The 18,561-nt window shown below is 37.3% G+C and overlaps 2 protein-coding genes across 2 annotated transcripts in view; one reads left to right on the forward strand and one right to left on the reverse strand.

Moving 5' to 3' along the window:
- LOC145545269 (uncharacterized) overlaps window positions 1–18,561 on the reverse strand; it is a 40,259-nt gene that overhangs the window by 11,945 nt on the left and 9,753 nt on the right. The window lies entirely within an intron of this gene.
- LOC145544394 (taste receptor type 2 member 42-like) lies at window positions 16,544–18,050 on the forward strand. Its single transcript, XM_081587278.1, has one exon. It carries the CDS (start codon window positions 17,121–17,123, stop codon window positions 18,048–18,050), a length of 930 nt encoding a protein of 309 aa, XP_081443404.1. The 5' UTR covers window positions 16,544–17,120.

Below are 18,561 nucleotides of genomic sequence, written 5' to 3' on the forward strand. Positions count from 1 at the left end.
TACAACTTGGAAGACTGCAGATTATCCAATAGCCAAAGCCAAGAGAAATGAATGTCTGATCCCATGCCTTAAGTGTCCTAGATATTGAGATTGTTAATGGCCTCAAGTTAAATCATATGACAACTGTGATGTCTTTGGAGCCTATTAAAAAACAGATAGCAAAGACTGTTCTTTTAAAATAAGCAATGAGGTGGACATTTCAGTCATTCTGACTCTTCTGTCATCGCTCTGTTCTCTACTCAAAGAAATATTGTACAACATTAGATGTTACCATATGAATTTCACCTTGCAAGGGAGTCTTTTAAAAATAGTGTCTGAGAATATATGAATTCTTGACTTACTTTTAAAAAAGTTAGGGAAACCATGGATAATGAATATTGTCACATCACATAAGCAGCCTCAGAATAACAATATTAATACTACCACCAGCTGCACAACTTTTGACATCATTAAATTTTATTTATTTATTTATTTTTGCATATGCTCTCTCCATTTCCCTATCTTATTTTTAACTGGGTTTCCCATTTAACTGGATTGTCAGATCATATAGCCATTATTTTCTCTCTTTTAACTTTCATTTGTTTTAGTTCCACAAGTAACTGTATGTTTTATGCTCTACCAATATTTATATTGATTTTCCCTAGGCATTTTGGTTGTCTGAGACTCATTCTCCAATAAATTCATTAAGAAGGACTCATGAGAACAACGGTCCCTTAGTGAACAACTGTTTATATACTTTTACTGGAGTGTTATTTTTGCATATAGAAACATCACACTTGCTTTCTCTCCACATCTTTAATAGGTTACTCCACTTTCTTTTATCAAAGAGTGTTACTGTAAAGAACTCTTAGAATAATCTATTTCTATTCCTGTTGTAAGTCATTAGCAGTTTTTTATAGATGTCCAAGGAATTTTTTCTTTTTCTTTAAAGTCCAATTATCATATTAAGACATGGCTTCATGTTAGTTGTTCTGGGTCAGTATTCTCGGCAAATTTGTTCTTTCAACTTCTAGTTTCAAAACTTTTAAAAAGAAATTTCAGGAACATTTCTTGAGTTAGTGTTTTTAGAATTTATTCTATTAAATTGCTGTGTTTTCCTTCTTTAAGGCTGCCTAATAACTGTAGGTTGGCTCTTCTTTGGCTAGTTCTCAATAATTTTTACTTTCTCTAAAATCCCTTTTTTAATTAATCTTTTCATTCCTTTTGATTTTAAGGGTTTGTTTTTTTTTTCCTTTTCATCTCTAATTTCTTTTAGGTGCTTTTGTCATATGTATTATTTTCATTTTCTTTCTAGTTCAGACTTTGTTTAGGAAGTGTTTGATTTTTTTTTTCCTTTTATTTCTAATTCTTCTCTGTCCTGTTATCTCATTTTTATTAGAAGGTTCTGGAGTTTTTGTTTTTTGTTGTATCTTTTCCGTGTTCATCTTTTTGAGGTATTTTCATTATCCCTAGGGATGTTATTATTCTCTTTTTTCCTCATTAAAATTTTGTAGGAGATTTGGCTTACATTCTTTAGCATTAAAAATTGGTCCATGAAATCACTTTTACACACACCTAAACTTTATAGGGAAGCGTGGGTCAGATAGACAACTTTCCTAACTTCACAAAGCTTAACTCTTCTCATTTTATTAAAAATTTTAGAGGCTTCCCTGGTGGCTTGGTGGTAAAAAACCTGCCTGCCAATGAAGGAGACACGGGTTCCATCCCTGGTCCAGGAAGATCCCACATGTCACGGAGCAACTAAGCTTGTGTACCACAACTACTGAGCCTGTGCCCTAGAGCCGGGAACCGCAACTATTGAGCCCACAAGCCACACCCACTGAAGCCCAGGAGCCTAAAGCTCTGCAACAAGAGAAGCAACTAGAGAAACGAAGACCCAGCACAGCCAAAATCAATCAATCAATAATATTAAATACCGTGTGTTGAAATCTAACACAGAAATCATTTCAAAAATTGTAATGGTTTGTTTTGTGACATTTCCTGGCCATGTTCTTTCCTACATTTTTGTCTGGATTGTCTCTTCGTTTATCTGTTTTATCTCTATTCTGCTCAACTTTGATTACTTTGGCAGTTTCTGCTCACTGCAGGGCTCTGTTTGTAAGGGAGCTGAAGGGGTGTTTGTGACACAGACAGTTCCCACCCCTTCAGACTTCATTTAGGACCCTCACGTGGCCAATGGGCTATGAGTCTGAGCTCCCAGTGCAGGGGCCGGGGTTTGGTCACTGGTCAGAGAACCGATCCTGCCCGTGTGCCACAACTCAAGATCCTGCATGCTGCAACTAAAAATCCTGCTGCAGTGAAGATCTTGCCTGCCACAACCAAGACCTGGCACAGCCAAAAAAAAAAAAATTTTTTTTTAAACTCCTTTTGTATTTTTGTTTCTCAGTTGGTTTTTATGCAAGACTTTTAAAAAATTCAAAGAGAGAGTCATTAATATTTGCAGTTTGGGAAAGTGACCTCTTTCTTAAAAAAATCATGTTATTAATTTATTTCTCAGAAATATTCTAAGTGCTAGGACATAGTGGCTCAGATGGTAAAGAATCCGCCAGCAATGCAGGAGCCCCCAGTTCAATTTCTGGGTGTAGAAGTTATGCTGGAGAGGGATTGCCTACCCACTCCAGCATTCTTGGGCTTCCTTTATGGCTCAGCTGGTAAAGAATCTGCCTGCAATATTGGGAGACCTCGGTTCGATTCCTGAGTTGGGAAGATTCCCTGGAGGAGGGCATGGCAACTCACTCCAGTATTCTTGCCTGGAGAATTCCCATGGGCAGAGGAGCCTGGCTGGCTACAGTCCACGGGGTCACGAAGAGTCGGACATGACTGAGCAACTAAGCACAGCACAGGAATACAGAAATGAGCAAAATAGAGAAAACTACTGCTCTCATGCGATTTGCCTTTTAGGCGCAAGAAGGGCAACAGACAAAACCAAAACCAATCTAATCTATGTTTGATAGTAATAAGTGCCAAGGAGGGAAAAACACTGGGGAAGGAGGGTATGGGTGATCAGGGTTGGGTAGACATGGGAGGCCTCAGTGAACAGGGAACTTTTGCAGAGAGACATGTGGTACTTAGCAGGGAAACGTGTGGATTTCAGGCAGAGGGACCATCCTCAAGGCTGTGAGGCTGGAGGAGCCTGGAGTGTTGGAGGAACAGCTGGAAGCCAGTGCAACAATAAAGGTGTGGGTGTGGGGCAGATCTTCCGGCTATGAGGGGGCTGGGTGCGGGTGGTAGGCAGATTGTGTAGGGTCTTGTCACCAGTGAAGACTTCAGATCTACTTCATTCAGACTCTAGCCTGCACCGTGTCACCTGGTTGTCAGGGATTCCCCTTCCCACCAGAGATCTCGTAGCCTCAGCTGCCTGTGCCTGAAGAACCTGTTATTTCTGAAGCTGTCAAAAATTACTTCCCTCCACCTCCTGATCTTGGAGTAATGAGGGCGTCCAAATGTGAGTCCCTGGCTAGAGGACCCATGGATAACCAGTTAGGAATAATCAGTGTAGGATTTGGCGTCATGTACCACTTGAAGGTTATGGGACCTTGGTCAGATCACTTTCTTCGATGAATCTCAGTGTCTTTGTTCAAAAAATGGAAATAATAACAGAATATATAACATAACACTGGTGTGAAGAATAAATGAAATAACATCATACTCAGCATATAATGCAGGCTGAATACATGTTAGCTTTATTATTTTAAAATAAAATTTGATTATGTATTCAATCTATGAATTTTCTTCTCTTTGGCTTCTGATTTCATTGCATGCTTGTAACAAGCTTTTCTGGTCTAAGATATCTATATATTTTTTATATAGAAAAAATATTTTTTATGTACGTATATGTTATATGTACGTAATTTATCTACATGCAATTTATCGGTATATATTTAATTTTTTCTTCTGGTATGCTTTAAAATAGTTTGATTTGAAATTTAAAACCTACTATTGGACAGCTTCTATGGTACAAAAACATATCAATCTATGGATATATGTCTATGTGTAACAGATTCACTTTGCTGTACACCTGAAACTAACACAACATTGTAGATCAATTATACCCCAATTAAAAAAAATATGTATCAATCTAACTTCAATTTTGAGTACATGACTGGTCAGTTGTTGCTCTATTTAATCATTTATCTTCTTTCTACTGACTAGGAAATTCACTTTTATCATATAAGTTCTTACACATTCTTCCATCTGTACTTTCCATTCTCATATTGTTGGTTTACTCTATCAAAGCCAAATTTTTCTGTTTACAGCATACTTGTCATGTTTCAGTGTATGAAATATCATTTTTTGCTCCCATTGTTTTTATGTTTCAGACTTTTTCCTGCTATTCTTATCTAGTTTTTCAGTTGAACATCATGATAATTTAAAAATGTCTTCAATAAATACAATGTATTGATATTATATTTCTCAATTGATTTAGGCCTAACATCTTTACAATATTTAGTCTTTTTAAAAAGAAACAAGGCAAGTCACTTTGTTAATTAAAAACTTTCCTCACATGTAGACTTTTAAAGTATTGTTGCAAATCGATTCTGTAAATTCTTAACCAATTCCTGGATATTTTTTGTATTTTTGATTGTTGTAGTGTGTGGTTTTTTTTAAATTGTATTTTGAAACTTATCATTGGCATATAAACAAAGTATCTTTAGGTATTTTTAAAACATCCATTCAGGATCCCTAAAGAAGACATTTCCAATCTGTCTGGAGGGAATAACCCTGGCTCTAATATTTGGGGGGATAAGGAGGAAAAGAGGCTTCTGTTTCAACTTCAAGGACATTAACACTGAATGAATCTGCAGTTTTCAGAACTCTTTCTCTGTCTTCAGTGTGTCCAATCCCCAGTCCAGACAAGTGACCTCTCCAGAGAAGGAAAGCCTGGTGCTGCAAAGGGAAGGCTAGCTGCACAGCTGTGTGGAAACTGGAAGGGCCTTTCCAAATCAAATTACCCCAATGTGTCTTTCAACCAAACTTTGAGTTTACGACCTCACCTTCATCCTCATCATATTCTATAATACAAATCAGGTCGCTTCTCAGCTTTCCCCGCAGCTGTTTTTCTACATTTTTCATTTGCTAAATCACAGGCTTTACTACATCTTTGTCTGTTTTATTGCCTCCAAATTTTGTCTCACTTCCAATTTGCTTTATCACTGTGGCTTGAGCTTAAAAAGCATTGTCTCCTGATTTATCATCACTTAAGTGGGGTTAGATGGTAAAGAATTTGTCTGCAATGTGTGAGACCTGGGTTTGATCCCTGGGTTGGGAAGATCCCCTGGAGAAGAGAATGGCAACTTACTCCAGTATTCTTGCTTGGAGAATTCCATGAAATGTGCAGCCTGGCGAGCTACAGTCCATGGGGGTCACAAAGAGTTGGACACAACTGAGCACCTACAACAAGTGGGTTTGTAGTAAGGAGCTGTTATAAAAAGCATGAATTCAAACTGCTTTCTCCTAAAGCCAATCTTACTAACACGCTACAACTTCTCTTTTTTCCCCATTATATGTTCTTCTGATTGTAAATTTAAAAATTTAAATTTACCTCCTATATGTAAATAGTCAGGAAAGCACATCAAATTAAATGCATTTTTTATATCTCTAAAGATGATTACACATCTCTTTTCTTTCAATCTAATAATGCTTATCATGTATGTTTGTGCATGTGTGTGTATATATTTACTACTGAACCATGACTACATTTGTGAGATAAACCTTGCATGATCTTTATGATATCGAACTTATAAAAAAACAAACAGCCTTGCTGAAGTATCACTGACATACAATGATCTGCACATATTTTAAGTGTACAATTTGACAAGTTTTGACATAAGTTGATATTCATGAATCATTACCACTGGTATTATACTTTTGATGTTTAAATTCATTTGTAAGTGTATTATTTAGAATTTAAGAGTATCTTTAGACTTGCAGTCAGCCCATTTTTTCCTTTTTTGTGCTCCCGTAGGTTTTGGTATCAGTAGGTGAGTGAAATGATCAAATTTACAATTCAGATATAAAAGGTGGCAAACTCAAGTAACTTAATCTAGTGTGAGCTCTGAATGATAACACTTAGTTTCACATTTCATTCAGGTTTCTAGCTGTTTGAACTTTAATCGATTGTGCGTGCTTAGTCATGTCTGACTCTTTGCAACCCCACAGACTATACCTCGCCAGGCTCCTCTGTCCATGAAATTTCCCAGGCAAGAATATTGGAGTGGGTTGAGATTCCCTCCTCCATAGGTCCTTCCTAACCCAGGGATTGAACCTGCGTCTCCTGTGACTTCTGCATTGGCAGAGGGATTCTTTACCTTACCACTGAGCCACCTTGGAAGACCTTGTTTGAACTTTAGCAGCAGGATATATAATGTCTCTAAGCCTCAATTCATTCATCCATATAATAGTGATAATATAGTACCTGAACTAGTAGGGTTATGTGAAGATTAAATATAATAATAGTAAGATGCTAGGAAAATAGTGAGAGCTAATTAAAATTTATATTGATGTTATAATTGCCAATATTAATTGACTTAGCATCTATTATTTTCTCCATTTCTATTATACTGTTTACTTTCATTTTAATCTTTATCTGTTACTGTTGTTGTTGTACTGAGAGAATTATATCTCATGTTGCACTGTTACCTCAGTTATTTTAATTTTTGCAGTGTCTTGTTAAAACTGCCATAATATGAAGGTTTCCAAGAGTCTCATGAATATACATTCACCTGAATAGAAATCAGTGTAATTTGCTAATTAACATGAACTTGGGTAAATTAATTAACCTCTCTGTATTTCAGTTCCTTTATGTGTAAAATGGAGATAATTACAATACCTGTTAATAGGACTACTGTGAGAATTAAATGAGGTTAGACAATAAACTGTTGAAAATTCTAAAAGAGATGGGCATACCAGACCACCTGACCTGCCTCTTGAGAAACCTGTATGCAGGTCAGGAAGCAACAGCTAGAACTGGACATGGAACAACAGACTGGTTCCAAATAGGAAAAGGAGTACGTCAAGGCTGTATATTGTCACCTTGCTTATTTAACTTGCATGTAGAGTACATCATGAGAAACGCTGGGCTGGAAGAAGCACAAGCTGGAATCAAGATTGCCGGGAGAAATATCAATAACCTCAGATATGCAGATGACACCACCCTTATGGCAGAAAGTGAAGAAGAACTAAAGAGCCTCTTGATGAAAGTGAAAGAGGAGAGTGAAAAAGTTGGCTTAAAGCTCAAAATTCAGAAAACTAAGATCATGGCATCCGGTCCCATCACTTCATGGTAAATAGATGGGGAAACAGTGGAAACAGTGGCTGACTTTATTTTTGGGGGCTGAAATCACTATAGATGGTGATTGCAGCCATGAAATTAAAAGACGCTTACTCCTTGGAAGGAAAGTTATGACCAACCTAGACAGCATATTAGAAAGCAGAGACATTACTTTGTCAACAAAGGTCTATCTAGTCAAGACTATGGTTTTTCCAGTGGTCATGTATGGATGTGAGAGTTGGACTATAAAGAAAGCTGAGTGCTGAAGAATGGATGCTTTTGAACTGTGGTGTTGGAGAAGACTCTTGAGAGTCCCTTGGACTGCAAGTAGATCCAACAAGTCCATCCTAAAGGAGATCAATCCTAGGTGTTCATTGGAAGGACTGATGTTAAAGGTGAAACTCCAATACTTTGGCCACCTGCTGCAAAAAGCTGACTCATTGGAAAAGACCCTGATGCTGGGAAAGATTCAGGGCCAGAGGAAAAGGGGACGACGGAGGATGAGATGGTTGGATGACATCACCGACTCAATGGACATGGGTTTGGGTAAACTCTAGGAGTTGATGATGGTCAGGGAGGCCTGGCATGCTGCAATTCATGGGGTCTCAAAGAGTTGGACACAACTGAGTGATGAAACTGAGACAAGTAAAATGATTAAACAGTGAAGACACTGATTAGACAGAGCTAGAGCCCAGAAGATGTCAGCTCTTATTTGTATTCTTACTGCTTTCAGGGGGATGCTGCTACTGCTGCTGCTAAGTCGCTTCAGTTGTGTCCGACTCTGTGCGACCCCATAGACAGCAGCCCACCAGGCTCCCTCGTCCCTGGGATTCTCCAGGCAAGAGGCGGATAATTGTATTCAGATTATGCAGTGAAATTACACCAACAACCCTAATGACTTTCCTATACTTTACTGCTGCCTTTATGTACAATGGAGGTATAAAATAAGCTGTAATTTTGTGGAGGATCTAAGTTAGAGTGCATCTCAGTATTAGGGTGTGGACGGATGAGAGTTGAGTGTCCTTACTACAAATAATAAAAGGCTGTTTGTAGGGAATTTAAAAACTGTAATACAATAAACTAAAAATCAGTCCACTGTTTATAATCCTCATGCACTTGTAATTTAGCAATAAAATATTCCTTTCATGGGAGCTGATAGGTCAGTTGGTAAAGAATCTGCCTGCAATACAGGAGACCCCGGTTCAATTCCTGGGTCGGGAAAATCGCTGGAGAAGGGATAGGATATCCACTCCAGTATTCCTGGGCTTCCCTTGTGGCTCAGCTGGTAAAAAAATCCACCTGCAATGTGGGAGACCTGGGTTGGGAAGATTCTCTGGAGTTGGGAAAAGCTACCTACTCCAGTACTCTGGCCTGGAGAATTACATGGACTGTAGAGTCCATGGGGTTGCAAAGAGTCAGACATGACTGAGCGACTAACACACTTTATGGGAGCAGATAGTTCCCACCCTCTTCTTATGTGGCATGCCACACATACAGGGTATATGAGATATTTTTACCTACTCAAGTTTGCCTGCAGCTATTATTGGATAGAAGCTTAAAAATGTGACAACCATTATAAGTAATGATGTAAAGTAATTTTTCCTCATACTCTTAAGATATTGCTTTTATAGATGGGAAAGCATTTTAATGATAATAATGATTAAGTATTATTTTCAGGACTTCAGGCTGAAATATTATGCTTAGAATGGACAGAATATGGTTTTCTTTACATGAGGCTTTGAACCATACCCAGTACAGTGCCTTGTACTTGGTGGCATTTTATCTATATTTTCAAAATAAATATGTATTTCCTTAAACCCAGATAAACACTGGAAAATATTTATCTGAATAATTCATGGTAAACATACACACTGCTTCAATTCATAAACCACTTCCAAAATATTCTGAATCTGTTGCACATTCCTTATTAATGATGAGACCGTAAGGTTGTAGCTGGCAGGTGTTCTGAATACCACTAGTGATATTCTTGGATCTGGTACAGTTCAAGGAAAGTTCAAGTTTTCAGTGAGATAGAGAAGTGTCTGAGATTAGATCCTCAATGGTCACTTTACTCCCTTTGCGTATGCCTGAACTGTGATTACTCCATTCTCATTTCGATTTGTCATCAAAATGAAATATAAGAGAATTGTATTCTCATCTAATTGGACCTTCTAAATGACCTTCTAATTGGAAGGTCATTGTGAATGAAACCCAGTTTTATGTTGATCAGATTCTTGTTAACCTGAAGTCTATTCACTTAGGATTTCTCAAATGTTGCGTTCCTTGTCAGTTAACCCTCTGTGGAGAAAACAGCAGACATCTGGCTCAAAGGACAGAGGTCAATGTGAGACCATGAGCATTTTGATTGCTTTCTCTTCTTTTTCTTCTATTTGGAAATGTTCCTAACATCTTTAAGCTACTTTACAATCAGGAGGAACATAGCTGTGCTAGGTGGTCATTTATCCCTCTGCTTAGCCATTTGTTCTGATGTGGGGAATGAAAAGAAATGATCAAAATGGAGATAATATAAATGCTAGAGGATAATCAAAGAAGTAGAAAAAATATTCCTGAGTGGAAAGAAAGACTGATTTTCAATTCAAAAGGACTATTGAGCCCTGGATAAGCATACTGAAAAAAAAATAGATATACTTTTTCATGCATCCTAGCAAATGTACCATGTTCCAAAGATAAAGAGAAAAACCACACATGCTTCTGGATGAAAACAAAGGTTGCCTACCAAGGGAAGATAGCTGGATGGTCTCCAGTTAGAAGACAAGGAAGTAGTATTTAGGGATCTCCAAAGAGAAAGCGTTGTGACCTTTATTTTGTCAGCCATGCTATTACTCTAGTGTGAGGGTAAAATCAAGTCCTTTATCAACATTCCAGGATCCAAAAATATCACATATGCAATTTTCTGAAAAAAACTGAGCTAATCAAAACAAAAGTATTAGGAAAAGAGGCCTCAGATCTAGCATAACATTTAACACATGTTACGGGTGTGCTAAGTCACTTCAGTTGTGTCTGACTCTGTGACTCAATGGACCGTGGCCTGTCAGGCTCCACTGTCTGTGGATTCTCCAGGCAAGAATACTTGAGTGGGTTGCCATTTCCTCTCCATGGTAGGAACATGGTAGTCATTCAATAAATATTTGCTGATATGAATGAATGGATTTTGATTTCAGTGGTTTTTATGAGGCTAGGTAATGCCAAATAAAAGATAAAATGATTAGTACTACCTTTGAAAATGTATCTGTTTCTGTGTTCATTGGAACAATATGAGAGCAGAAAAACAAAAATGAATGGTTATTATTTGGCATATTATAAATTTTGATCTCAGTGGGGACAGTGTGTTGGTTAAAGGGCATCTGTGTGTGTTCTCACTCAGTCATGCCTGATTCTTTGTAACCCTGTGGACCATAGCCCTCCAGGCTCCTCTGTTTATGGCATTTCCCAGACAAGAATACTGAAGTGGGTTGCCATTTCCTTCTCTAGGGGATCTTCCTCATTCAGAGATTAAAACTGCATCTCTTATGTCTCCTGCATTGGCAGGCAGATTCTTTACCACTGGGCCACCTGGTAAGCCCAAAGAAATGGGCTTCAGGAAAATTTTTTATTTCCTTAAGATAAATTCACTGAAATTAATATTTCCAGCCTGGATTTCGTGACCTTGGTGGCTCAGATGGTAAAGAGTCCACCTGCAATGCAGGAGATCCAGGTTCGATTCCTGGGTCAGGAAGATCTCCTGGAGAAGGAAATGGCAACCCACTCCAGTACTCTTGCTTTGAGAATTCCATGGACAGAGGAGCCTGGCGGGCCACGTCCATGGGATGGCAAAGACTGGGACAGGAGTGAATTTAGTTTGTTTTTGTTACGGTACAATGTTTTTCTAATTAAAAAAAAATTAAATGCCTCTGAGTGGGTTATCTGACCTGCCTCCTGAGAAATCTATATGCAGGTCAAGAAGCAACAGTTAGAACTGGACATTGAACAACAGACTGGTTCCAAATCAGGAAAGGAGTATGTCAAGGCTGTATATTGTTTATTTAACAATAAACTTATTTAACTTATATGAAGAGTTAACTTATATGCAGACTACATAATGAGAAATGTTGGACTGGATGAAGCATAGGCTGGAATCAAGATTGCCGGGAGAAATATCAATAACCTCAGATATGCAGGTGATACCATTCTGATGGCAGAAAGTGAAGAAGAACTAAAGAGCCTCTTGATGAAAGTGAAAGAGGAGAGTGAAAAAGTTGGCTTAAAGCTCAACATTCAGAAAACTAAGATCATGTCATCCTGTCCCATCACTTCATGGCAAATAGATGAGGAAACAGTGGAAATAGTGGCAGACATTTTTGGGGGGACTCCAAAATCACTGCAGATGATTACTGCAGCCACTAAATGAAAAGACGCTTTCTCCTTGGAAGGAAAGTTATGATCAACCTAGACAGCATATTAAAAAGTAAAGACATTACTTTGCCAACCAAGTTGCATCTAGTCAAAGCTATGGTTTTTCCAGTGGTCATGTATGGATGTGAGAATTGGACTATAAAGAAAGCTGACACCGAAGAATTGATGCTTTTGGACTGTGGTGTTGGAGAAGATTCTTGAGAGTCCCTTGGACAGCAAGGAGATCCAACCAGTCCACCCTAAAGGAAATCGGTCCTGAATATTCATTGGAAGTTTTGAGTAAACCCCAGGAGTTGGTGACGGACAGGGAGGCCTGGCGTGCTGCAGTCCATGGGGTCACAAAGAGTCGGACACGACTGAGCGACTGAACTGAACTAAATCGAATGAGTCATACATCCTCTGTTTTGTCATAGTCTCCACCCTTGCCTCTTGTATCATTCTTCACACCATTAATTTTTATCAATTCCATGGTGCATGAATGCTTTTGAGTTTGTGAACACTAGTTAGACTGCAATGCTTCTTAGGGGATCAAATGAGTTTACAGAACCACAAGGGAGGTAAAATAACATGCTGAGAGTCTTGGGCTTTCTATGGGAACTGATATAAAACAGGTAAGATGTGGTGAGTCCTCATATCTCCAGCTGTGGTGGTAGTTAGTGTTGGACATGAAACTTGGTGTCTTCCTTGGAGCACGCAGAGCTTCCTTACATTTCTGTCTGTGGGTATGCGGGGGCTGACCGAGTGTGGTTGTGATCACTGGAGCATCCTGAGAAGGAGTCCTTTTCTTCTAATACAATAGAAAACAAATAAGACATCCTTTCTAAAATAAAACAATAAAATTGTTTCACTTTTGAACACTGCTGTAAACATTCTTGCTTATTGTCTTATATGGTCTTAGGTGCCTATATAAAAATACTCAAAATAAGAAATTTAACCCAGAGCTAAACATATAGTAGGGGCTTCCCTCATAGCTCAGTTGGCAAAGAATCTGTCTGCAATGCAGGAGACCTGGGTTCAATCCCTGGGTCAGGAAGATCCCCTGGAGAAGAAGATGGCAACCCACTGGAGTATTCTTGCCTGGAGAATCCCATGGACAGAGGAGCCTGGCAGGTTACAGTCCATGGGGTCGCAAGAGTCAGACATGACTGAGCGAATAAACCAGCACAGATATATAGTAAGAGTTCTATAAATGTAACCTATTATGTTTATCATTGTTGTGATTACTTTTATAATTAGAAAAATGTATGACTAATTCGATTTATAATTCCTCATCAGATATTGATTTATTTGCGATTAATTTCTTGGCTCACTTCTAGTATTATTGTGATATTTTTTAAAAGACATACCTGAACAAGAGGACATATGTAACAAATAGAACAACTCCCAACCTTGACAAAAACCACCGTAATTAGTACAAGCATCTTTTATGCTAATAAGAGCAGAAAGTTCTGGCAAACTATTTCCTGTGGGCTATAATTTGTAGACTTACTGACATGAGGATATTGTTGATGTCTTATACCTTGATTCCAGTAAAGCTTCAGGTATAGATTCTTGTAATACTTGTGGACAAAACAAATAATAAGAATTTTAATATAGGGCAATTAGGTATATTTGTAAACGATCTCATAATTCTGTTTAATGGTAAGCTATAGGGCATGCCACAGACTCTGTTCTTCCCATTCTGGACAGTGTTCTTTTTTTTTTTAAATGAAACTGTTAATCTGTATTTTTTTTAATTTTATTTCTTTTTTAGTTGGAGGATAATTACTTTACAATGTTTTATTAGCTTCTGCTATATGACAATGTGCATCAGCTATATGGATACATATATCCCCTCTCTTGTAAGTCTCCCTCCCACCCCCACCCCAATTCCACACCTTAGATCATCCCAGAGCACTGAGCTGAGCTCCCTGTGCTATACGGCAGCTTCCCACTAGCGATCTGTTTTACACATGGTGGTGTATATACATCAGTGCTACTCTCCATTCATCCCACCCTTTCCTTCCTCCTGTGTCCACAAGGCCTTTCTCTATGGTAGACAATGTTCTGATCAATGTTTTTCTCACATACTTGGAGGAGGATACACTTTGGTTGATTTCCAAAACTTACAGTCTATAGATTCTTACCTTAGATTATCTTCCAAAGCTAAAGGTACAGACACAAATTTGGCAAGCAATGAAAATACAAAAGGAGTGATGGAATATCAGTACTTGTATTTGCATGATAGCAAACGTGAGATTATCTTGTCACCCATCAATCACCTCACATGGAAAATTGCAGCCTATAGCTATGGTAATATATGTATAATATATATATAATAATATATACAGCAAGTGACTGGACTAGAAGAAAGGAACAAGGCTGGTATTCATGGAGAAGGAATGGCCATTACTATATTATTAGGAGTGGTTGCTTTAGACCTGGGCCAGATCCATGATCTAGATACCAAGCGGAAAAATTTAATATATTCAGCAACACAGAGAATTTAATGTCCTTGGATCACATACTGAAAATGGGAAAATGAGTATGATAATGATTTATATTAAAAAAATTTAGGTTTGATTACATTCATTAGTATTCCCCATGAAGGTTTTGCATATGAATTTTTCTTAGATACTTGATTTTTGCTGAGATAATGGTAATTTTTTCTTTTAAAAGAATAATTCATTTTAACACTTGATGGTACAAAGAAATGGAATGGATTTTTACATTTTGTTTTGTGTCTCTTGATCTTATTCTAACAATGTATTAAAGAATATGTTTGGATTTTCATGTACTATCAATCGTAATGTGTAAGTAAAGATAGTTTTATTTCAAGCTTTACAATTTGTATCTTTTATATAATTTTCTGATCTTACTGAGATTGGTGAAAACTTCCAAAAAATAAACTTAGATGTTTATTGCTGATTTGGTCTCAGACTCAAAGGGAATGATTTCTATGTACCATTGATAGGTATAGTATTTACTCTAGGTTTTTATAGACAACTTTTTATCAGAAAAAAGAATATTTCATATTGTTTCCAGCTTTCTGAGAATGTTTATTGTGAATAGATGTAGAACTCTACCAAACTTTTTTCCCTCTTGGTGTTTCTCCTTGAATCTCCTTGAATTGATTATATTAACTGATTTCCTAATGCTTCATTATTGAGATCTCATTGACTATGTAATTGATGGCAGTTTGGTTTCTATTTAGTTAAGCTGTTCTTACTATGTTAACTAAGGACCCTCTTGGTGCTTCCTTGTAAGTGGCTTTTTATTAATATCAGGAAATATTGGTTATGCTTTCCTTGTAATGGCTTCCCAGTTGGCGCAGTAATAAAGAATCCACCTACCAATATAGGAGATGCGAGAAATCTCAGTTTGACCCTTGGGTCAGGAACATCCCCTGGAGTGGGAAGTGGAAACCCACTCCAGTATTCTTACCTGGAAGAATCCCATGGACAGAGGAGCCTGGAGGGCTAGAGTCCATGTGGTTGCAAAGAGTCAGACGTGACTAAGCACACACCACACACTTTTCCTTGCGATGCTCCTTGCTCTTGACTGTTTTGAAACTGTAATCTCTTGGTTTCCATCCTCCATTTGCTGGTATTTTCATCTTGCTTTGGTGTTTTCATCCTCTAGTGTTCCTCATGGACCTGGGAGCTCATCACCTCTTATGAATCAAGTATACACTGATGATCCTTAACAGTTTGCTTGGAGCCCAAACTCCTTTTCTGAGCTGCAGTCATAAATACCCAAGTGCCTACCCATGTTTCCTCTTGGATGACTTACAGATAGTCCAAAATGATGGAAACAGAACTTGTCATCTCCCACCTTTTCTTCTTTTTCCTACCCTCATGGCTTCTAAACCTGGTATTTCTCCAAGGCTTCCCTCAGGTCACTGTATTCCACGTATCCAGGTGCAAAACGAGCATGCTGTCATTGTTGGCTTCTCTTCCTTTTTATAACCCCCAAACCCGTCACCAAGCCTTACTGATTCTAATTCCTGGATGCTTCTCATTGTTGTGAATTTCTCCCTATCTCTAGATATTAATTTATTAATAGTTATATGTACCATTCTCTTCTCGAAAACAGAACCAAATTTCTTGGTCTAGCCAATAGATACCTTCCTCTCTTTTTTCCTTCCCTTCATCCTTCCTGTTATTTCCTTCCTCTTTTCTTCCATTCTCTCTTTCTTCTTATAATTTTAAATGTGTGTCCTAAATAAAAATATTTTTGTACAAAATAACTTACCAACAGTTCATTACACATCATTGTTCTTGAAAAATATACTTTAAAAATTAGTAGAATTTAACTGAGGAGTGTGACAGCAGCATTGAAAAGGTTGAATTTTTTAATGATTTTATTCATTCTGGGGGGATGTTATCTGGCAACACTTAAATGCTTGAATAATTAACAGTAACAATAGAATGCCTACAAACACACCAAGATACAAAGTTTGTAAAGCTCACTTCTGATGCATTTATGGCTTTGGTCAAAATTATTGTTCCTACAATATAGAACATATACATTTGTTCACTATTTTCTTATTTAAACTAAAACAGTTTTCTACCTATTCTCTGCCTACTATTTAATTGTGAATGCTACTAAAAGCAAACTTACAGTTAGAAGGCTTTTATTTCAGAGAAGTGTGGGTTTTCGTGTCTTTTTGTAATTGTTCAATCAGTCCAAATTACTCACCAGTTTCCTCATGAAATTTTAAATATCTTAAAAATCGAAGGAAAATATTACCTCTCTTTCTCTCTTGACAATAATGTTTGTAGTTACCTTTTCCGTGTTCACATTACATTTTATTTTTACTTCTATCTTGTTATTTCTTTCTGTGTTTTGACTATTTTATAGATTTCCTAATGCTTTCTTTGTTCTTTTTTGTATTAACCTATTCTGCGTTTGGAAAAAATTCTGACACAAAGTATGCACTCACTCATAAAATATAATCATTGAATAATACCTAAATTACTTAGATTATTTCTAAAGCAAGCTATGATATTTTGATCCAAATAGTATAGGATTTCTGGTGAGGAGGAAAGTACAATCAGTGAAAAAGAACCTCTCCATATTTGCATGCAGATTTGCCTTTAACATTTTCGTCACCACCACAAGTGGAAAATTTCAGTCTCTGCCCATGATAAATAGACATATAAACTATTTGGCTTGAAAATTAGTAGCTCTCTCAAAGAAATAAAACCATTTCCATGAAACTACTTGAGACTGTAAAACTTAGCAGATCTTTCTGGATTGATATTGACATTACAATCAAAGCAGAAAGGTTTTCTAGGTGTGAGACTGTATCCAACAGCAAGAATTCTTCTTCAGACTGGAACTGCAATAAAAGCACTGAAGATAAGGATCAGAAATGGATGCTGTTCTGCTGTAGCTTCATTCTAATTTTTTCATTGAGACGTAGTATTAGAAATCTGGGTTTCTTCCAGCGGAAATGTTCCCTGGGTTGAGTACAGTCTTTCTGATATTGTCAGGGGTGGAATTCTTAATCGGAATTCTAGGCAATGTATTCATTGGACTGGTACTCTGCTCTGAATGCATTAAGAACCAAAAGACATCTTTATTTGACTTCACCCTCACTGGCTTGGCTATCTCCAGAATCAGTCAACTATTGGTGCTTTTTTTGGAATCACTTATAATGGGACTAGATCCACAGGTATTTGACATTTTTAAACTAGCAAAACCCATTACTTTACTTTGGAGAATATCTAATCATTTGACTACCTGGCTCATCACCTGCCTAAGTATTTTCTATCTCCTTAAGGTAGCTCATTTCTCCCACTCTCTTTTTTTCTGGTTGAAGTGGAGAATGAACAGAGTCATTCTTGTGATGCTTGCGTTTTCTTTGGTCTTTCTGATTTTGGACATTCTATTGCTAGAAACATTTAATGATCTCTTCTGGAATTTAATAAATGAAGGCAATTGGACTTCAGCTGAAAGTAAAACTCATTATATTAAAAGCGAGAGTCTTCTTAGTTTCTCCCATTTCATTCCTATTGTTCTGTCCCTGCTCTCATTGCTTTTTTTATTTTGGTCCTTGGTGAAACACACCAGAAATTTGCAGCTCAATTTTGTGGGTTCCAGGGACTTCAGCACAAAGGCCCATAAAAGAGCCATGAAAATGGTGACATCATTCCTCTTCCTTATCATGGTTCATTTTCTTTTCACACAATTGGCAAATTGGATATTTCATAGATTTTTGGACAATAAGTTCACAAAGTTCATCATGTTATCACTATGTGTCTTTCCTTTAGGCCACTCGTTCATGTTGATTCTGGGAAACAGCCAGTTAAGACAGGTAGCCTTGAAGGTACTGAAGCATCTTAAAAGCTCCTTGAAAAGACAAAATCCATTGGCTTTATAGAAACACTTTTCAGAGTCTTTTCAAAGATGAAAACTTTATGAGGAGATTTTGAGGGTTAATTTTCACTTCTACTGTTTTGTTTTTCCTCTTGGGTCCTTTAGGTATTGTTGAGCATAACTGAAATTTTCCCTAGAACAGCTTGCTTTTGATGATAATTCACACATGGTCATTGCTTCCCAATATTTAAAAGTTTCAAATATTCTTTTAAAGAGAGTCAAATTAGATCTCTGAAAAAGATGTGTGTAATTTCAACTCGTATATATGAGAAGAGGCTTGTAACTCTTTAGAAATCAAGATAAATCCTAAACTTGACTAAGTAGAAGATCTATAAAATGTTGATAGAAAAATTGACTAAGCAGCTAAAATCATAGGTGGGAAAAACATAACCTCATAGCTCAAAAGTCTTTTTTTTTAAAAAAGGCTTTGCATTGTTATTGGGAGTCTTACTGATAACAAAGGAATGAGATGTTTCAGAATAAGAATGCTATTCACAGTGCCGCTGCCAATATAG

Source organism: Giraffa tippelskirchi, chromosome 4 (assembly GCF_054371585.1).
Source record: "Giraffa tippelskirchi isolate mGirTip1 chromosome 4, T2T-mGirTip1v1.2.pri, whole genome shotgun sequence".
NCBI lineage: Eukaryota > Metazoa > Chordata > Mammalia > Artiodactyla > Giraffidae > Giraffa > Giraffa tippelskirchi.

Coding starts and splice junctions, on each gene's coding strand:
- LOC145544394 (XM_081587278.1), top strand. CDS start 17,121: ATGTTCCCTGGGTTGAGTACAGTCTTTCTGATATTGTCAGGGGTGGAA.